The 23,246-nt window shown below is 38.5% G+C and overlaps 1 protein-coding gene across 1 annotated transcript; it reads right to left on the reverse strand.

The window, feature by feature from the left end:
* Positions 1 to 2,011: 2,011 nt before the first annotated feature.
* On the reverse strand, positions 2,012 to 18,672 carry LOC107823847 (disease resistance protein RPP13-like). Its single transcript, XM_075226913.1, has 3 exons — positions 17,987 to 18,672; positions 2,815 to 5,012; positions 2,012 to 2,330 (listed from the first exon to the last, which is right to left on the reverse strand). The coding sequence occupies exons 1-2, from the start codon at positions 18,488 to 18,490 to the stop codon at positions 3,015 to 3,017; spliced, it is 2,502 nt and encodes an 833-aa protein (XP_075083014.1). The 5' UTR covers positions 18,491 to 18,672; the 3' UTR covers positions 2,012 to 2,330; positions 2,815 to 3,014.
* Positions 18,673 to 23,246: the final 4,574 nt, after the last annotated feature.

A 23,246-nucleotide genomic window follows, 5' to 3' on the forward strand; every position in this document is an offset into this window, starting at 1 on the left:
TGCACCTTGTGTGCAGATCCAGGTGTAGCTAGACACGGTAGCGGTTGTTGATTGTTCTGATTGTAGATTTTTCCGGGGATAGCAAGGTAGCTGCCTGGCGATCGCATCCCTGCTCTTCTCCCTCTTATCTTCCTCTAGTTGTATTTAGCAATTTTTCAGAGTGAGTTAGCCTTGATATTGTTAGACAGATTGTAGTAGATGCTCATGACTAGTGACACCCCGATGTCGGGCTTTTCCTTCCGCACATTTATTTTGATTGGAACTCCTTTACAAAGGTTTTTGTGTTAAATAACATTGAAATTATCTTTGAAATGAAAATATCGGTTTGTTTTGGAAATGAGTCGGCTTGCCTAGTTCCACTATAGGTGCCATCACGAGAGGGGTTAGTTTGGGTCGTGACAATCGCAAGTCAACAGATGGCTATGTAATATACTTTGGCCCAAACCTGATATCCTGGTCATCCAGCAAGCAACGAACAGTGACACTTCTACCGAGTCTGAGTACAAAGCATTAGCTGATGCTGCTGCAGAATTGATGCGGACTCAATCTTTGATGATTGAGCTTGAAGTTTAGCTGCCTCGCGCTCCAATTTAATGGTGTGATAATATTGGTGCTGCATACCTCATACCTGTCTACTAATCCTATTTTTCACTCGCACTAAATACGTTGAGATATATTTTCAGTTTGTCCGAGATAAAGTTGCGAGACGTGACCTGCTGGTTCAATTCCTCTCTTCCAAAGATCATGTGGCTGATATTCTCACAAAACCACTCGAAACAAGCAAGAATTCAGTTTTTCCGGAACCCCCATAATTTACCTTCTATATAAGCCCCTGGATGTCATACCTACCCCTTCTAGTACCACGTGCAACTATGAGCAAAGTATAATTAATGCACTAAGATATATAGCTTGGACTTTCAACTTTGTGGTTGCAGCCTTTGCAATTCTTGCAGCTACAAAGGAGTTGGTGAATGCTGGTTCTTAATCCTTTTTTTTTGGGTGTAATTAATCTTTTCCTTTATTTTCATCAGCAATATCTCAATTCCGGCTGTAAGAATACCCTCTTTTGGGTGGCATGTCACTTCTGGAATTCATAATTTGCAAACATGAAATTCTGATTCAGATTACACCTTTTAAAATGGAAAGCCACCGGTTAAATGGATTTAGTATAATTACTAAGGTAGTAATCACACAGCCTAGTGGTTACACATTATTATAATTACGGTGACCTTTTTGTTTGTCATAGTGTAATTACAAGTTTACTATTTGATTGTACAAGTATAATTACACAATTAGATTAAATTTTAGATATAGAGTTAATTATCAAAATTAAAATTTAATATTGAACAAATATATGCCTTTATAAATAATACGTATTAAATTTGACATTTAAGATAGATATTATTTCTTGAAAATATATTAATTAATAATTATATATTTGTAACTAATATTGTAAAAATAATTGATATATATTTTTCAAATTAATAATATTTTAATTTAATCAATAATACAAATTAAAATTACATATGTTATATGAACATATATTCAAAATCCAAAAAGAAATTAACATGTACTCTTATGTAAAATATAACATAACATAAAATAAGTTTTAATATAATTCAAAAGAAAAGAAATACATAAGTACAATGAGATTCTACTTTAATGACATCACTCATTATATGCTAAGTTTATTGATAATTTATTATATCTAATATTAGGAGTAGATTCAAAACTAGAATAATGGCACAATTATGCTAAATGAAGAAAATAAAAAAATAAAAATGTGAGCAACTATATGGAATCACAAAAAATAAAAGTTGGAAAATGAAAATATTATTTAAATATTAAAAAGTAATCTATCATTTTAACATAGTTAAGTTTACATATAACTCATCAAATAACAAAGTTCAACTTTAATGACATCAAGTCAAGTTTGTGAAGGACTTATTCTTTTTAAGATTACGGGTATAATCTTTTAGAAAAATTAGAATTATAATGTAGCTATGTGTAATAATGAGAAACAAGGCTTGTAGTAGTTTATCTAGTTGGAATGACATGTCTTTTATGGCAAAGCAAGAAAAAGAAAAAAGGAATAACATGTCTTTCAACAATATCCATGCTTATGCAGAGAAAGCAATAAAGAAGTAAAACAATAGACACAACAGAAACGGAAAGATGGAGCAGTTTTATTACAACTTAGAAAGAGAACATGAAATGCGGTGACTCCTTAATCCTTATCAAAGAGCATCATCATACCTTAGCTTGATTTCTGGCATGAAGAGAGAGAAAGCTGTGTTGCGGATATATAGTTATCACTGCTGAGGTAATCTCTGTCGTTTGGAAAGAAACCACTAAATCATTCACAATATTCCATCTACTACATATAGTGCAATATAAGTCAACATATATACATTAAAAGAAGGAATACTCATGTAGACATGCATATTATTGATGCAAAGGACACTCAAACCTTTATATATTGACTCTGAAGAATGAAATAATCATGGAAGAAACAACAACAACAACAACCACCCAGTAAATCCCACTAGTGGAGTATGGGGAGGGTAGTGTGTACGCAGACCTTACCCCTACCCGAGAGAGTAGAGAGACTATTTCCGATAGACCCTCGGCTCATCAAGACAGAAAAGAGATAATATATCAATACCATCAACAGAAAATATAGATGACGGAAGAAACAACCATAATAAGAATAATGATACAGTCTCAAAGGTATATCTAATAGTAATGGCAGTAGCTGGACATGAATATATATTGTAAGTCATTTCAATAGGAAAAAAAAAAAATTCTACTAACCTTTCAACTGCATGTGACCATCTATCTATTCAGTATCAGGGGGCGATAACGTGAGCTTGAATTTGATGCTTTTCATGAGTTTCCTGCGCTCTATTTCTCTCGCTGATTTGGCTGCTTTTCTTGTGTTTTCCAGCTTCATCTCTTCAAAGCTAGGTACATCAGCCAGCTCATATGGCACTGCTTCAAGATTTTCACAAAATTTAAGAACAAGGTGTCTGATATTTAGAAGCCTCCCAATTTTCCAAGTCTGCCCCTTCAATCCTTAAGACCTGGAGTTCATTAAAACCACCTCGTTTCACCTTCCATAACATCCCCTCGAATGCATTTTCTTTCAATTTCAGGACCTCAAGGCATTCCAACCGCCCCAGTATATCCGCCTCGCTCCAATCAAACATTGTATTAGACAAAGTTAACTTCTTCAGTGTGCGTAGACACTTGAAAAATGGAGGAAGATAAGGTTTACGAGAGTATGAACCATCATTGTATATTATCAAACGTTCCAGGCACCATAGCTCTTTAAGATTTTGCCATCCACCCTTGCTAGTTTCAAGGAAAGCCTCCATATTCCTTCGGATACCCAACTTTTTGAGATTACAAGCTTTTGCAAAGGCATCTTTCGTGCAACTTTTCGGTGTAATCAGAGAAAGAGTTTGTAGGCAAGAAGCTTCACCTGTTGGGATAGGAGGTAGCGGCAATTCTGCAGGGACGTTGGTGTGAAGATGCCTCAACCGCAATAACTTCCATATGTCTGCTTTTATCTCAAGGGTGGAATTTGATGTATTAAGTATAAGAGTTTGTAAATATAAGAATTTACCTAAGGGTACAGGAATAACCTTGAAGTCACCTGAGATAGCAATATATCTCAATAGAAATAACTGGAGAAACTCTTTGGAGAAAACAAGATGGCCGGATTCAAAGTCCAAAACCCTAAGCAATGGAAAGGCTTTGGTGATATGTTTGATGTCACTTAGCGACAACCTCATTTGACTTTGTGTTGAGGTAAAACAGTAAAAAGATCTAAGATGCTTTCCTAATGGCTTTGTGGAGAGAAAATCATTCAGAACAGAGGATTGAACACACAATTGACGAGTAGTCTCTGGTATACTACTGCCAATATCTTCATATACTTGTTGAAAAGACCATCTTTTGGCCTCCTCTTTGCAAAACTCGTGCAAAAGGTCATGAACACGACATGTTTTTATATGACCACAAGAGCTTTTTTGGATCACCATTACTAGATTCCTATCGACGAGGCTTTGCAAACATTTTTCTGCTCTCTCCTCAAGCGATGACGATGGGTTGTACTCTATTAAGCACTCAGCAATCCATAAGCGGATCAATTTCCAAGCTGGGATATCAAATCCTCGCGGAAAGACGCTGAAATACAAGAAGCACAACTTCATTTCCTCAGTCAAATGATCGTAACTCTGGTTTACAAATTGATACATGGTTGTACTGTCGTCATCGTCATTCATCTCATGTTCCACCATATTTTCCTCGAATATTTGCCATTCTATTTGGCTCCTCCAACCTCTTAATGCTCCTGCAATTATCACTACCAAAATTGGTATTCCACTACATTTTTGTGCGATTCTTTTTCCAAGTCCGATTAACTCATGATCAGGACAACTTCTCCGGCTGAAAACTTTCATTTTTAACAACTCAAAACTTTCATCTGGAGTCAGAAATTTCAGATAATGAGGATGTGAATCGGCATAATTAGTAATAATAGCCACGTGGCGCATGCGAATGGTCATCAGGATACGGTGACCTTTTCCATCTTCTCCAAAAATCCTTCTGAAGAAATCAACAACATCAGTGGTCCGTACGTCGTCCAAGACAATAAGACGTCTACCTCCTTTATCCAAAATACCAAGTATTATCTCCTGTAAATCATTTTCATTCATATCTTCATATTGTTCCCAGCTTCTTGTGGTGATCAGCCCTTTGAGAAAAGAAAGACAGATATCCTTCACCTTACCTAAATGGCCGACGGTAATCCAAGAGCAGCTGAAAAATTCATGCGAAATTCGAGTATCATGATATATTTTTCTTGCCAGTGTGCTTTTGCCCTGTCCGACCATACCCACAATGGGAACAATTACATCATGATAGCCCGATCCTCTAAGAAGTCGCTCGATCACTACTTCTGCTTCCTCGTCAAAGCCGATCACTTCGTCATCCTCTGACTCAGGACCCTTTAAAGATTAAACAGAATCTTCTTTATTAATTTTGAATTAGAATTAAAAAGAGAAGTCCCAAGCCTTGGCCTTTGGACTATGTTTGAGTTGCAAACTGAACTCCAGCTCGTTTGTACAGGTTGTTAAATATTTTATTGTAAAATGAGTGGGAGAATGTTGGTATATTTTATTGTATCGTATTAGTATTACTTTAGATACAATATTTGTTTGGAATGTTATTTAATTTTATTGTATCGTATTATTAAATCTGTTGTTACGTAATAACGAAAAGTGTCATTTTATGGAACGACCAATTTGGTGTGGTGGCATCGTTACCTTATTTTTTTCTCTCATTTTGCTCTTCCTTATTATTAAATAATTATATTATATCCTACTTTTTATACAATAATTCTACTCTGTATCCTATTTTTTCTTAGTAATGTTGCAAGCTTATTCTTCATATTGTTGGTGCATGACATCATGAAACGACGACAAACGATACAATCTATCCAAACGTTGTATTCATTAAACAACATAGTCCAATATAATTCATTATGAAACGAGTAACAACAATTCTCTTTTTATTTATCATCTTAGTATAAGTTAGGAAAAATTATTTTAATAATTTGAATGAATTAAGTACATACATCCAATGATACAACAACAACAACAACCCAGTATAATCCCACTAGTGGGATATGGGGAGGGTAGTGTGTACACAGACCTTACCTCTACCCTGGGGTAGAGAGGCTATTTTCGATAGACCTTCCCTCCAAGAACTCTCCACCTTGCTCTTGGGGTGACTCGAACTCAAGACCTCTTGGTTGGAGGTGAGAATGCTTACCTTTAGAGCAACTCACTTTTATATTAATAAGATAGAATAGTACTAGCACATAAAGGAGCAGGTTTTCTCTTTTTACTACTCCTTACAATATAGTTATCTTACATACAGATTGAAAGAAGGGAGTTTTGTGTAACATTTAAAATCACATCGAAGTTGTGTCACAAGCCGAAACATTAAAGGAGGTTTATATATACACTAAAGCCTATCCATAAGAGCATTGATTGTTTTTTTATTTTATTGTAAAATGAGTGGGAGAATGTTGGTATATTTTAGTATTATAATATTAAAATTATTTTATGCTATGATCTCTTATTAATTTTCATTATCCATGATCTTGAGAAGTGGCCATAAGTCCCACTAACTCACAATTGGCCACAATTGCTTTGTAACTACTCTCCCATTTTTTACTAAATTTACACACGAACTCATCCATTAACCAATGTTTTTCATGATCTCATAAAATTCCTATACCTACAAATATGAGTGTTTCTTTCATAATATGGTGTAGCTTAAAAAATAACCGAATTCTGCTAAATTCCGTATCGGTCGAAATTAGTACATAATCATTCACATTAATCATGCATATATTCAGAAAACTATTTAATAGCTTAAATTTTAAGGGTTATTCCATTTATTTACCCTTTGTCTCTCCTTATAAGGATAAACCACTCTTGAGAAACTTTTAGGGTATATTTAGAAAATCATGTGTAATTACACGACTATGTAATTATTAAGTAGTAATTACATAATTTGATAATTACATAGTATATTAATTACAATAACATGTTTGCACGTCGAAACGTAATTACAATGCATTTTTTACTATCATGTTTGGTTGTACAAATATAATAATTAAATAATTTTTTAAAATTGACATGTAGATAAATTTTATTATGCCACAAATATATGCAAATTAAAAATATAAATATTATTCATTATGAGGTATTTAAAATAAATGTTTATCTGTAAAATATAATAATAATTGAATAATTATGTAAGATACAATTTCATCTAATAATTTAATGAATGTTACTCCAATTAGAAGGGAAGTTTAATTTGCTACACTATTAAACGTCTACGTGAATTTGCATGATGTAAATTTATCTTCAAGGGAAACTAGCCAGACAAGTGAGACTTGCTCAGTTGGTAAAACACTTTTACCCACGGCCGTTAGGTCCTGGGTTTGAGTAACGCTGGAGGGAAAGCGTGAAAACATTATAGATTCTCCTATTTGGATGGGATTTTAAAGAAAAAAATAAGGGAAAAGTAATGAAAAAACGATTCAAGTGTTAAAACTGCGCTAGTACAAAAACTCATAAATATTTAATAGCACAACTAAGTAAAACAAAGAAATACACGCCCGGAATTGGAATGTTGGAAAATGAGAAGAAAAAAGTAGTGTAGAAAAATGAATTTGAAAAAGTCACATTGTAATTACATGGTGTAATTATTACTAATTATTCGGGCGCGTGCAAAGACGAGACATAGATACTCCGGTTAGGAGGTGTGTGAGATGTTGACCATGACGGGTCTAAGAAAGTATAGGGGTAGGCCAAAAAAGTATTTGGGGTGAGGTGATTAGGCATGACATGTTATTGCTCCAGCTTACCGAACCGAGGACATGACCCTCGATAGAAAAGAGCGGAGATCGAAAATTAGGGTGGAAGGTTGACATGTAGTCGTTAGTGTCTCTTCGTCTTACCAGTAGTACTAGTACTATTTGTGTATTTTTCTTATTCTTGGTTCTTTATTATTACATGTTGTGCCATTTGCTGCTATTGCATTATTGTTGTCACTGTTTGTTACTTTGTTTTCATTGTTCCTTGAGCCGAGGATCTATCGGAAGCAGCATCTCTACCTTCACAAGGTAGATGTAAGGTCCGCATACACATTATCCTCCTCAAATCCCACTTGTGGGATAACACTGGATTTTTGTTTGTTATTGTTGCCACTGTTTGTTACTTTGTTTTCCTTGTTCCTTGAGTCGAGGATCTATCGGAAGCAGCATCTCTACCTTCACAAGGTAGAGGTAAGGTGCGCATACACATTATCCTCCTCAAACCCCACTTGTGGGATAAAACTGAATTTTTTTTTTCTGTTGTTGTTGTTGTTGTTCTCATCTCTGTCTTGAAAATTGGAAATGCAATTACATTCATTCAATTACACTCAATTCCATGTAATTACTCAAATTAACATGTTATTAAATTATGTAATTATATCCAATTATACACAAATTTAATTTTTAGATGACTTTCCAAACATGCTCTGGCAATCATTTATGGAGCTAGGGTAGATTTGGAAACAAGTAATTAAATTTGATTGGTTAAAACAATATTTAGTTACAAAAGTGAGCCAAAATCTCACGTGCGTCTCTTCAAGCTGTACCTACTACTAATCAACAAAAATTCAATGATCTTATTACTTCAATTCCACAACGGAGAGAGAGTAAACTACTGTCTGTCTCACTCCCTATTTGATAGCCGTAATTAGGGGCGGTAAACAGGCGGGTTCAGTCGAATACAGATAAAAAACGAGTTAATCTGCGGATAATATGAATATTCATATTATTCATGATTTTTTGAGTGTGATTATTTTTTGGAGAATTCCTAGTCTTACCAATTTGAGTTTCCCCCAATTTGAGGCTTTACAAATGTAAAGTTAAACCCATTACTTATTTTTTGATTATCTATTTTCTAAGTGGATAATATGGTTTTTATCTGTGTACGGTCAAAACCGATCCTCATTCATAAAGACCGGTCGAGACGACGACGTTTCGATCAAAGAATATCTACATGATGAGCTCGGTCGAATTCCGAAGTAGGGACGTCGAGCTTCGAGCCAATAGACCAATCAACAACAAGAGTCGGTATCATTGTCGAACCCATATCCAAATCGAACTACGAGACAATTCGTAGTTCATCGAAGATGCCTAGACCGACCAACACTCGCCCCGAATATCGATGCCCCAAGGCAGAATCAAGCTCAAACCAAGACCGGGGGCTCGATCTAATACCGAGCTCGAGCCAGTATCAAGCTCGGAGACAAGAGCCGTTACAACCGCACCAAGGGAGAGAATCTTAGCGAGAATCGAGGAAGAGACAAATCATCATGGGTCCTCCACTATATGCATTATTTTATTATGTTATTATAGATAAAGCAATGACCCTCTATTATAAAAGGGAGCATCCTTGTGAGCTAAAGACACACGGCAATAAACACATCCTTTTCTCAGATACATTGAGATTTCTTTGTGCTTGTTTCGTCTCAACTTATTCAATTTACCAGTATTTTATTTTTGTATCAAAGAAATTTGCGTATCCTTAGAACCATACCTAAATTTAACGTTATCTGATTTTTCGGGTAAACAGTTTGGCGCCCACCATGGGGCTAAGGGTAACAGTGATTGTTTGATATAAATCTACAGTATACTCAAGCTTACAACTTCAAGTCAGCAATGGCCCTACCTATCGACCTTGAAGCCGTCATTCAAGATGAAACCAACAACATGGCCCCCGGGGCCGGAAGGTTACCTGACGATGGCAACGAGGCTCGAATCGAGGAACCCGAAATTCAAGCTGAAGTACCATTGGATGTTAATTCACAAATAGCTCTGGAGGTGAATCAGCGTTCTGAACCGGAAAGAAGCATTCAGGGCGGTGCTCGACCCGCAGCCCGAGACACCCACAACATGGGGGAAATCAGGGTCAGCTTTGCGTATGATTTTCGAAATGCTACAAGCCCAACAAGCAGCGATAGCTCAGTTGCAGAGCCAAACTCATATGCAAAGCAGGCCAAACTCCAATCCACTTCTTCAAGAAGTCACCCCAGAACGGAGCCCGCCATAGTGAAATCAAACGAGCAAAAATCGAGGACCGCTCCTGAAATTGCTAAACTGCTCGAGGAACTCACAAAATGAGTCGAAGCCAACGACAAGAAAGTGGAAACGTATAATGCTAGGGTCGATCAAATCCCGGAGGATCCGCCAAAGATAAAAGGGCTTGATTCGAAAAAATTCATACAAAAGCCTTTTCCCTCGAGTGCGGCCCCAAAACCAATCCCCAAAAAATTCTGTATGCCTGAAATTCCCAAATATAACGGTACGACCGATCCTAACGAACATGTCACCTCCTATACATATGCCATCAAAGGCAACGATTTGGAAGACGATGAGATCGAATCCATGTTGTTGAAAAAGTTCGGAGAGACCCTCGCAAAGGGAGCAATGATCTGGTATCATAACTTACCACAAAATTCCATCGATATTTTTGCCATGTTAGCAGATTCGTTCATAAAAGCACATGCTGGTGCCATTAAAGTTGCAATAAGGAAATCAGACCTCTTCAAAGTAAAACAAAGGGGTAACGAAATGCTGAGAGAATTCGTATCCCGATTTCAAATGGAACGTATGGATTTGCCACCGGTCACAAACCATTGGGCCGTACAAGCTTTCACCCAAGGGTTGAACGAGCGAAGTTCGACAGCATCACGTCGGCTAAAACAAAATTTGATCGAGTACCCAGCAATAACTTGGGCAGATGTACACAACCGTTATCAATCGAAAATCAGGGTCGAGGACGATCAATTAGGAGCTCCGTATGGACCTGTGTATCAGAACCACACAACCACTAAAATCCAGAGGGAGATCAACAGAGAACCAAGGTCGAACAGAGACCGATATCAACCGTACGTCACAGATCGGGCGAACAACGGTTCAGCATATCATACAGTTCGGAACAGTCGAAAGACTGATAGAGGGAAAAATTCTCGACGACTTATGAGCAAGAGCGACTTTGATAAATATGCTGATCCTATAGAAGTTCCTCGATTATCGGAATATAACTTCAACATTGATGCATACGCCGTCATGTCGGCTATCGGACACATCAAAGACACCAGGTGGCCTCGACCCTTGCAGACTGATCCTGCCAAAGGAATCCCAATCAAATGTGCGAATATCATGGCACCCATGGCTACATAACAGAAGATTGCAGGAAATTAAGAGAGGAAGTAGCCCGCTTATTTAACAAAGGGCACCTTCGGGAATTTCTAAGTGATAGGGCGAAGAATCATTTCAAGAACAAGGACTTCAGCAAGCAAAACGAGCTAGAAGAACCACAACACATCATTCACATGATGGTCGGTGGCATCGATACCCCTCAGGGACCAGTGCTTAAACGCACTAAAACATCGATTGTGAGGGAAAAACGATCTCGAATTCAAGATTACACACCCATAGGAACTTTGTCTTTCAATGATGAAGATGCAGAGGGAATCATCCAACCCCATAACGATGCACTAGTAATATCCGTACTCATGAATAAAATTAAGATTAAGTGTGTGTTAATTGATCCAGGTAGCTCGGCCAATATCATCAGATCGAGGGTCATAGAACAGCTCGGCCTGCAGAACCAGGTCGTACCCGCCACTCTGGTTCTAAAAGGATTCAATATGGCATGTGAAACCACAAAAGGCGAGATAATCCTACCGATAAACATGGCCGGAACCATCCAGGAAATAAAGTTTCACGTGATCGAAGGCGATATGAGATATAATGCCCTTTTCGGAAGGCCGTGGATCCACAGCATGAGGGTTGTACCTTCGACCCTACACCAGGTCCTCAAATACCCAACATCGAGAGGTGTCAAAATAGTGTACGGAGAACAACCGGCCGCAAAAGAAATGCTCGCCGTCGAGGAAGCAAAATCAATATCTTCGTCTTCACTGATAAAAGGAACAGGTTCAGAAGGAGATACAATCGAAGAACAGAATGCCAAATAGAAATCACAGACATCGGCTTCGACCCAGCCAGGTAAGCAGAACGTCGAAGAAGATGATGATCAATGGATCCCTCGATTCTTCGTGACCCCCGATGATTCCGATGCCACTAAATCAACAATTGAGGAACTGGAGAAAATCATACTAATCGAACACTGGCCCGAACGAAAGGTATACCTGGGAACGGGTTTGAGCCCCGGACTTAGGAAGAAACTCATTCAATTTCTTATCGATAACATCGATTGTTTTGCCTGGTCCCATTTAGATATAACAGGGATACCACCGGACATAACGACGCATCGACTGAGCTTGGACCCTAGGTTCAGACCGGTGAAGCAAAAAAGAAGACCCCAATCGGAGGTAAAGCACGCATTTATAAAGGATGAGGTAACCAAACTTCTCAAAATAGGGTCCATTCGAGAGGTAAAATACCCCGAATGGTTAGCCAATGTGGTTGCAGTGCCTAAAAAATGGAACAAACTTGGAATGTGTGTGGACTATAAGGACTTGAACAAAGCATGCCCCAATATTCCTTTCCACTGCCCAACATCGATTGCATGATCGATGCCACGGCCGGCCACGAGATCCTCACCTTTCTCGATGCCTATTCCGGGTATAATCAAATTCAGATGAACCCAGAGGATCAGGAAAAGACTTTATTTGTGACCAGATATGGAACATATTGTCATAATGTAATGCCCTTCGGGCTAAAAAATGCAGGAGCCACTTATCAACTCTTAGTAAATAAAATGTTCGAAGAACAAATAGGTGAATCGATGGAAGTCTATATTGATGACATGCTAGTTAAGTCCCTGCGCGCAGAGGACCATTTTGCCCATTTGCAGGAAACGTTCGAGATTCTGAGGAAATACAACATGAAGCTCAAACTCGAAAAATGTGATTTCGGGGTCGGTTCGGGCAAGTTCCTCGGCTTCATGGTGTCAAATCGGGGAATCGATATTAACCCCGACAAAATCAAGGCCATCGAGGACATCACCATCGTGGACAGCGTGAAAGCCGTACAAAGGTTAACAGGAAGAATTGCAGCCTTAGGCCGATTCATTTCAAGATCATCAGATCGAAGTCACAAATTTTTCTCTCTACTCAAAAAGAAGAACGACTTCGCTTGGACACCGGAATGCCAACAAGAATTACAGGAATTGAAACGATATCTATCGAGCCCACCACTGCTTCACACTCCTAAAACCAACAAAAAACATTACTTGTACTTGGCGGTATCAGAAGTCGCCGTAAGTAGTGTCCTGGTTCGAGAAGAGCAAGGTACACAATTTCCAGTTTATTACGTAAGTCGGACCTTAGGAGAAGCGGAAACTAGGTATCCTCACTTAGAAAAATTGGCACTTGCGCTAATAAGCGCCTCTAGAAAGTTAAGATCGTATTTTCAATGTCACTCCATAAGCGTATTGACCACCTGCCCACTTCGTAATATTTTACATAGGCCCGAACTATCAAGCCGATTGGCCAAATGAGCCATCGAACTCAGTGGGTTCGATATCGAATATCAACCCCGTACGGCTGTCAAGTCTCAAATTTTAGCAGACTTTGGCCGACTTCACGCCAACCCTCGTACCCGAAGCCGAAAAAGAACTCCTGTTAAAATCAGGTATATCGTCGGGGGTATGGATCTTTTTTACGGACGGGGCTTCGAACAAAAAGGGGTCCGGGCTAGGCATAGTTTTGAAACCCCCCACGGGCAACATTATTAGGCAAGCTATTAAAACTATCAGGTTACTTAACAACGAGGCCGAGTATGAAGCCATGATTGCAGGTCTCGAGCTAGCTAGAAACTTGGGAGCAAAGGTCATTGAGGCTAATTATGACTCTTTGCTGGTGGTGAGTCAAGTAAACAAAACCTTCGAAGTTCGGGAAAGTACAATGCAAAGGTATTTAGACAAACTGCTTATCACTTTGCACCATTTCAAACAATGGACTCTACGGCATGTTCCGCGAGAACGGAATAATGAGGCCGACGCGCTTGCTAATTTGGAATCGTCGGTCGAGGTAGATGATTCAAACTCGGGGACTGTCGTTCAATTTTCAAGATTGGTAATCGAAGATAGGCACGCCGAGATAAATTCTACTAGCTTAACCTCGGATTGGAGAAACAAGTATATTGAATACTTAAAAAACGAAAAGCTCCCACCACACTATAAAGATTCCAGGAACCTACAGACTAAAGATGCTCAATTTACGTTGGCCACAGACGGAACACTATATCAAAGGACATTCGATGGACCGATGGCAGTATGCTTGGGTCCGGGAGATACCAAGTACATCCTACGGGAAGTACACGAGGGCACTTGTGGGAATCACTCCGGTGCTGACGCATTAGTTCGAAAAGTGATCAGAGTGGGGTATTATTGGATCGATATGGGCAAAGATGCGAAAGAATTTGTTCGTAAATGTGATAAATGTCAAAGGTTTGCGTCGATGATCCATCAACCCGGAGAGCAACTTCACTCGGTCCTATCCCCATGGCCGTTCATGAAATAGGGAATGGACATCGTCGGCCCTCTGCCATCGACCCCAGGTAAAGCCAAATTCATTTTATTTATGACTGACTATTTTTCTAAATGGGTTGAAGCACAGGCATTCAAGAAAATAAGAGAGAAAGAAGTTATAGACTTCATTTGGGATCATATCATATGCCGATTCGGGATACCCGCCGAAATAGTATGCGACAATGGGAAGCAATTCGTTGGCAGCAAAGTCACAAAATTCTTCGAAGATCACAAAATAAGAAGGATACTATCAACACCGTACCATCCCAGTGGGAACGGACAGGCCGAATCAACAAACAAGACTATTCTTCAAAACTTGAAGAAGAGGTTGAACGAAGCTAAGGGAAAATGGAGAGAAATTCTGCCCGAAGTCCTTTGGGCATACCGGACAACATCAAAATCCAGTACAGGGGCGACCCCATTCTCCTTAGTATATGGTTCCAAAACATTGATACCAGTCGAAGTTGGTGAACCTAGTCCCAGATTTCGATTCATGACGGAAGAATCAAATAACGAGGCTATGAACACCAGCCTCAAATTATCGGACGAAGGACGAGAAGCTACCCTCGTCCGATTGGCCGCCCAAAAGCAACGAATCGAAAGGTATTATAATCGAAGAACTAAGCTTCGCCATTTCAAGCCCGGGGACTTAGTGTTAAGAAAAGTCACCGTCAATACCCGGAACCCAAACGAAGGAAAATTAGGACCGAACTGGGAAGGACCATATCAGGTGCTCGAGAACGTCGGAAAGGGATCATACATGCTCGGCATCATAGACGGCAAACAGCTATCAAGCAGTTGGAATGTATCACATCTAAAACGGTACTACTGCTAAGGTACGACCTTTCAATATTCATCTAACTGACCCCTGCAGAAGTCCGAACAAGAACTGAGGTGGATCTTTCGCCTAAAGGAACGTGTTGCACTCTTTTTCCCTTAGACCGGTTTTATCCCAAATGGGTTTTTCGGCAAGGTTTTTTTTAATGAGGCAATCACCGATCGTGCTACACTTTTAACAGTATCCGATCGTGCTGCACTTTTAACAGTATCCGATGCCTCTTTCCAATCGACCTCGAATACCGAGGGGGCATCAGGCCCTCAAATACATCAAGTTCAGATGCAAGAAAGTCATTTCACAACAATAGGGTTCCAACAGGAAAAATTATAAGAGCCAAAATGGTCAAAATGAACCATGCTCATGTAGATTGGCCCGAACAAAGGCGCAAAACATGACCACATGTACTATGACTTGAGATTTATTGTCCAACCAGAATTAAGATTCACTCGACTATTAAGCCTACGGGCAACTTTTATTACGAGTTCGAGCAAGCACTCACTCGACCATTATGCCTACGAGCTACATTATTTCGAGTTCGAAAGTTCGAAACATTCACTCGACTATTAAACCTATGGGCTACTTTTATTACGAGTTCGAGCAAGCACTCACTCGACCATTACGCCTACGAGCTACATTATTTCGAGTTCGAAAGTTTGAAACATTCACTCGACTATTAATCCTACGGGCTACTTTTATTACGAGTTCGAGCAAGCACTCACTGGACTATTACGCCTACGGGCTACATTATTTTGAGTACAATTTCGAGTTCAAAACATTCACTCGACTATTAAGCCTACGAGCTACTTTTATTACGAGTTCGAGCAAGCACTCACTCGACCATTATGCCTAAGGGCTACATTATTTCGAGTTCGAAAGTTCAAAACATTCACTCAACTATTAAGCCTACGGGCTACTTGTATTACGAGTTCGAGCAAGCACTCACTCGACCATTACGCCTACGGGCTACATTATTTCGAGTTCGAAAGTTCGAAACATTCACTCGACTATTAAGCCTACGAGCTACTTTTACTACAATTTCGAGCAAGCATTCACTCGACATAGTCAATCTTAAAGTCAATCTTCAGAGTGCACGGGCCAGGAATATAGTCGTGAACGGACGGCTCCGCCGGTGCCTTATCATCGGACGGCCGCGAGTCGTTGGAAGTTTTTGCCATTAATACGAGAGGAAAGAATGCAAAGGAAAGTGAAAAATTGACAACACCAAAGCTCTGGTGTAGGCGGCTCTGAAGCAACGAAATGGAGAGGATAAATAAGAGAATTTGGAAGAAGAGAAGGCGCCAAAGTGGTAAAGGTTGTATGGAAAGGCTATTTATAGACTGAGGCTTGACGGTTCAGTATCAGCGGTGGCCGACCACCGTCTGACATGTATTAAATGCCTCGGTAAAATTGAGCCGATGGGACAGCTATCACATACGTCATGGTCGGGATCGATAAAAACAACAACATAAATTTGATCGAGCCGTAGGGAAATCATATCGTTTCTCGCCATATCTTTTTCCGAGAAACGAGGGGACTATCTGTGTACGGTCAAAATCGATCCTCAGTCATAAAGACCGATCGAGACAACTACGTTTCGATTGAAGGATATCTACATGATGAGCTCGGTCGAATTCCGAAGTAGGGACGTCGAGCTTCGAGCCAATAGACCGATCAACGACAAGAGTCGGTATCATTGTCGAGCCCATATCCAAATCGAACTACGAGATAATTCGTAGTTCATCAAAGATGCCTAGACCGACCAATACTCGCCCCGAATATCGATGCCCCAAGGCAGAATCGAGCTCGAACCAAGACCGGGGGCTCGATCAAATACCGAGCACAAGCCAATATCAAGCTCGGAGACAAGAGCCGTTACAATCGCACCAAGTGAGAGAATCTTGGCGAGAACTGAAGAAGAGACAAATCATCATGGGTCCTCCACTATATGCATTATTTTATTATGTTGTTATAGATAAAGCAATGACCCTCTATTATAAAAGGGAGCATCCTTGTGAGCTAAAGACACACGGCAATAAACACATCATTTTCTCTGATACATTGAGGTTTCTTTGTGCTTGTTTCGTCTCAACTTATTCAATTTACCAGTATTGTTATTTTTGTATCAAAGAAATTTACGTATCCTTAGAGCCATACCTAAATTTAACGTTATCCAATTTTTCGGGTAAATATTATCCTTATTTGATCTGTTTTAAAAAGTATTATCCAACTCATTTTTTAATGAATAATATGAATGAATAACTATATTCTTTAATCATTTTACCACCACTGACCTTTAACTAATTTCTCTTGAGATAGCTAATTCAATGGGGAGGGCAAAAAACAGCGTCTATGGGAGGGCAAGAGGTTTGTGTTTCCGCACTTGTTTCTCAAGTGTACTATTGCTTCATTCTTTTGTTTTAGGCGAAAGCTAACTTTAGGCAAAATTAAGGATGAGTATACTGTATGATGTTGCTATAGAAAATTGTATTCCATTTGCTACAAATCTTTATAGCATATGGAATATGCTTCATAATTAAAATAACACGTGCGTAGGAAAAAGAGAAAAGAGAGTGGTTGGCTAATCTTATAAACAAGTTAAATTGGCTTATAAACCTATTTTGACTTATTTAACCGTTTGACGAATACTCAAAGTAAGCTAAAATCAGTAATAAGTCATAAGTTGGTCACCCCAACTTATAATTTTTACTAGTTTGACCAACACTTTTACTAGTTTATTCTTAATAATATTTTCTAATTCACAAAATACTTTTACCAAAATAAATTTCCTCACTTCTCTTCATTCTATATTCGTTGTTAATTCTTTTCTTTACAAAGAAATTTTTTAATTTATAGTCTTTGAAAAAAATTCAAGATATTTTAGTAATTTTAACAAAAGAATAGCTTATCAATATTTTTTTATATATATCGGTAAAAAAAAAATTAGCACTTTAAATTTATCAGCTATTTGTGAGTTAATCCAAACTTACTCAAAAAGTAATTTTGCATTTCTTACCTCTAGCGGTCTTGGAACATAATTGAAAGGGTTAGATTTCTTAATCTCAGTCATCCAACGCTCAAGCACCTTGGTAGGCTTGACATCACGTAGAGTATTTGAAATCAGAATATATTTTTGGCTGGACGTCGACGGAAGAGATTGTGAAGAATATGGCATCATCATGTCAAGGAGGCCATCGATCTCTACCGAAAGATTCTCGATTATTCTTTTCCCTCGGTCAGAATCTAAGAATTTTGGCCATTTATTTTTCAATTGGTGAACCAGGAAATTATCAATGCCGTCCTCACATCTATATACTGCAGTTATAATGCGCATGCTCAAATCTTCTCTCAATTGATGTGTCCTTCTCATTTCTGCAACTTCGATAAGGCAGGCGTTAAGTAGTTCAACTAGTTCGCGGAGAACTCGAAACTCACTCTCTGCACCTGCGATCAAATTCGCATCTTCATGTGACAGCTTCAACAAGTTCTCCAACAGAGATTTCACCAAGATATGTTCCATTTAAATATCTTTACTTGGATGGATATATGCAACAAAATGAATACGATATATATTATAGCCTTGACATCTCAATTTACGATAGCTGTCTGTATATATAGAGTGAGGATCATATAGAAGAGATTATATATATCTCAAGTTGACGCTTAGGTGTGAATTAACTAATATGCACCCGTCCGGCCGTGGAAACGTTTTTTTTAACACAAGCAGGTAACTAACTTTAAAGCCTATTTATTAGAGTTGAGTTTTTATTATTTATTAGATCGTCGATCTTGATTCGGAATAGCTTAAGACTCTTTGAATTATTGGTATGGTTATAAAAGCTTGTAACATAAAAAATTTAAGTTAAAATATATTTTACCCAAAAGCACTTTTCTTGAAGATTGAGATGTGGCTAAAATCAAAAAGTGGTTTGAGCATCAGCAGAAACTGTAAACTACAAATTATCCTTACAAATTCTTTTATATTTATCAAACTATCTCTCATTAAATTAATCTCAACTACAAATAAATTTTTTTCTGCTCTTTTTGGGTTTAACACATTTATATTGATTAGAAAATTTAATATATATTTTTTATGTTTTAAATTTAAATAAATAAAAATAAAAACTTAATTAAAATTTTCATGAAATAATATGTAAAATTATTTGTCTAGTCAAATAATAGGAATTGTAAAATGAACCTTAAATTTTCACTACTAGAAATACGCTAAAAACCGACCAAAAAAATCGACCAAAGTTGGTTGGTCGGAAATATATTTTATTAATTTAATTTTACCGACCAAAGTTGGTCGATTTAACTAAATTATATTTTTTTATTAATTATTAAAATAAAAAAAATGACCAACTTTGGTCGGTAATTGAAAATATATATATTTTTAAAATAATTAAAATTAAACATTACCGACCAACTATGGTCGGTAACCTCAACAGTGCAGGCAAAATACCGACCAAAGTTAGTCGGTAATGTTGAATTCTGGGAATTCAATGTTCATTAACTGTAATGATCCGACCGGTCGGTAATATTATGACTTGTGTGAATTGTTGGTTTTGGTTTAAAGGTATTTCAAAGTTAGCTTGGAAGAATGAATTTTCAGGTTGGAAGCTTAAGTTGAAATAGTTGACCGGATATTGACTTATGTGTTAACGACCTCAGAATTTAATTCTGATGATTGCAATAGCTCTGTTTGGTGTTTTGAACTTAGGAGCGTGTACGAAAAATTATTTGGAGGTCCGTAGTGGAATTAGGCTTGAAATGTCGAAAGTTAAATTTTGAAAAGTTTTACCAGGGGGTTGACTTTTTGATATCGAGGTCGAAATCTGATTCTGGAAATTTGAATAGTTTTGTTATGTCATTTATGACATGTGTGCAAAATTTGAAGTCATTCCGGATTGATTTGATGTGTTTGGGCACAAGATATAGAATATGAAAGTTCAAAGTTCATAGATTTTGATTTAAGGTGCGATTCGACGTTTTGAAATTATTTGATGTGATTTGAGGCCTCGAGTAGGTCCATGTTTTGTTATGAAACGCGTTTGTATATTTGGTTGAGGTCCCGAGGGGTTTGGGTGTATTTTTGGGTCATTGGTTGAGAGATTAATAAAGTTAAGAAATTTGAGAGTTTGGCCATGGTCAATATCGGATTAAGGCGACCTCTTTTCAGTGTTTTGAGTGCGCGGGCAGGTCCGTAGCATGTTTTATGATTGAAATTCATATATGGTTTGTCTCCGGGAGGTTCCGAATGAGTTTTGGGGTGAGTTTTGAGCGAGTCCCGGCATTTTGGCACTCTAATATTGTTCTGGCACTTTCGGGGGCGTGGGCCGCGTATTTTTGGGCGCTGAGGCGAAGGAATGACGCGAACCACACATTTTTGGGCGCTAGGGCGAAGTAGGGACGCGGTCCGCAGCAGAATTTCACGGCCGCGCTCAAAATTTCACGGATCGCGCAATTCTGTCCGTGGCCGCGCTCCAGGAAGTTTTGCAGACCTGCTCGTCCGAATTCGAAAGCCTATATCTTTTGATCTATAAGGAATTTTGAGATGATTCAAAAACGAAAGTTATAGCCCTTCGTGTTTAGTTTACACAAAGATAAAAAAGTCATCAGTTGGATATCTGTAGATAAAGTTATGGAAAAAATACTAAAGTCTGGCAGTGCAGACCCAAGAATTTCGAGGCCGCACCATTTTTTTGCGACCGCGGGACTTGGGGCGCGGCCGCGCTTGGAATTTCGCTGACCGCAAAATTTGAGTTCAGAGGATGTACTATATATCTGAGGTTTAGGTTATTATTTCATTTTTGGACTTTGGGAGTTCGGTTGGAGACGATATTTAGTGGGTTTTTCAAGAAATTCATCAGGTTAAGTGATTCTAACTTGGATTTGGTTAATACACATGAATATATCAATGATTTCATCATCTGATTAGTACTTTGAGGTAGAAATTTGGGGAAAATTATAGATACTTCATAAAATGAATTTTTGGGATTTCAATGTCGAGTTGAGGTCAGATTTGAGTGAAATTAGTTTGGTTGAACTCGTAATTGAATGGGTTGTCGGATTTTGTAACTTTTATCGGGTTTCGAGATGTGGGCCCCACGGGAGATTTTTGAGCTAAATTACGGATTTTTATGGAAAATTAGTATTTTCTCATGGAATTAATTCCAGTAAATTTTATTAACTTAAGCGAATTATTTGTGACTAGATTCGAGGTATCGGGAGGCCGATTTGCGAGGAAAAGGCATAGCAGAGTGAAGAATTTCACGCTCTGAGGTAAGTAACAGTTTTAAATCTGGTCCTGAGGGTATGAAACCCCGAAATTTAGTGTCATATGATTACTTTGGAGGTGACGCACATTCTAGGTGACAGGTGTGTGGGCGTGCACCGAGGGGATTGTGACTTGATCCGTCTCGTGAGACTATAAAGTTGAATAACTCGTTGTTAGCTATCTGCTCTCTATGTATTGTGGAAATTTGAATAGAAACCATGTTTAGGCTATATATTGGTACTGTTGGGACCCACAAAGGTCGTGTACATGTTGAACTATTTGCTTAATTGTTGTTTGTACTCAGTCACAACTTACTTGATTATTTTATCTCAGTCTCTGTTATTATTATTATTATTGATACATCATATCATTGTTGTTTTGACTGATTTCATGATTATTGAGAGCCCGAGAGGCTGGAGAGCTTTATGACTGAGTGCGGCCGAGGGTGATTTTGAGATATCATACTATAGCACGTGAGTTGGCCGTGCAGCACGTGAGTTGGACGTGCGGATCCTTATATTATACTATAGCACGTGAGTTGACCGTGCATATCCTTATATTATACTATAGCACGTGAGTTGGCCGTGCAGTTCCTTATATCATACTATAATACGTGAGTTGGCCGTGCAACACGTAAGTTAGCCATGTGGATCCAGATATTTATATTATGGCACGTGAATTGTCCGTGCAGCACGTGAGTTGTCCGTGCAGATTATAGCGCTTGGGCTCTAGGAGCCCCTCCGGAGTCTGTACACCCCCAGTGAGCGCAGGTACCTATTGAGTGTGAGTCCTGAGGGCTGGGAGCCCAGTGAGTGATTGTTGTCCTGAGAGGCTGCACTTGATTTTCATTGGTTGATGCACTTAGTTGCTATCTGTTATTTTGGTGGAATTTTTGAAAGATTCTATATCCGGATTATATGAACTTGAATTGTATAAAATTGATTTGATTTAAACTGGCGGATCTTAAAGCATGTCTATTCTTTGCTGGAATTACTGAAAGTAAACTATAATTGTATAGCTCGTCACTATCTTCAGTTTCTTATTTATTATTGTTACTTGCTGAATTGATTGTACTCATACTACACCCTACACTTCGTGTGCAGATCCAGGTGTTCCCGGACATAGCGGGTGTTGATTCTTCCGCACAACTGATTTTCCGGAGATTCTGAGGTATCTGCCGTGTTTCACAGACCTTGCCTCTCCTTCCCTATCTCTTTATTTACTATACTTGGTCTCAGACTGTCATGGACCATATTTTTCCAGACTTGTATTCACACTAGATGCTCATGTACTCGGTAACACCAGGTTTTGGGGAGTGTTCGTATTAGTATTTGTGGAATTTTGTATTGTATTTAAATATTATATTTTCAACCTTAAAGAGAAGTTTTGGTTTATTGAGATTATCGGCTTGGCTAGTATCAAGATAGGCGTCGTCACGACAGGTTGGGATTTTGGGTCATGACAAGTTGGTATCAGAGCTTAGGTGACATAGGTCTTACGAGTTATGAGCAGGTTTAGTAGAGTCTTGCGGATCGGTACAGAGACGTCTATATTTATCTTCGAGAGGTTGCAGAACCCTTAGGAAATTTTCACTTTCTTGTATTCTATCGTGCGGAATTGATTAAGTTTGCAACATAACTCTTTGAATTCCTTCCACGAATTCGTATACGCACATGAACGCTCGGTATTAGCTGTGCATCGCCGGCTTGTGATTTTATAATGAGGTTAAAGATGTGTATTCTGTGTTTTGGTGATGGGCCAGTCTGGAGGACTTGAGGCCAGGTTTATACCGCAGCTTAGGCTCGGTAGCTTCAGTTGTAATCTGTACATTTGGACTTATATGTACAGTAATGTCCTTACGAGTGGAATTTGTGGCTCGATGAGCGGTGGAATGTCTTTGTGATGAGTATGATGTAACTGCGGGATGTGTTAAGATGATTTGAATGTGACGAGAAGTGTTTCCTTGAAATGTAAAAGAAGGCGATTGGGTGCTTTATTT

Source organism: Nicotiana tabacum, chromosome 12 (genome assembly GCF_000715075.1).
Source record: "Nicotiana tabacum cultivar K326 chromosome 12, ASM71507v2, whole genome shotgun sequence".
Classification (NCBI taxonomy): Eukaryota; Viridiplantae; Streptophyta; class Magnoliopsida; order Solanales; family Solanaceae; genus Nicotiana; species Nicotiana tabacum.

What these genes read in the sequence shown, in the direction of transcription:
- LOC107823847 (XM_075226913.1), bottom strand. Translation starts at nt 18,490, where the DNA reads ATGGAACATATCTTGGTGAAATCTCTGTTGGAGAACTTGTTGAAGCTG. An exon ending in ATGTTCCAAGACCGCTAGAG is followed by an intron (nt 5,013 to 17,986) that starts GTAAGAAATGCA and finishes TAATCTTTAAAG; the next exon opens with GGTCCTGAGTCAGAGGATGA.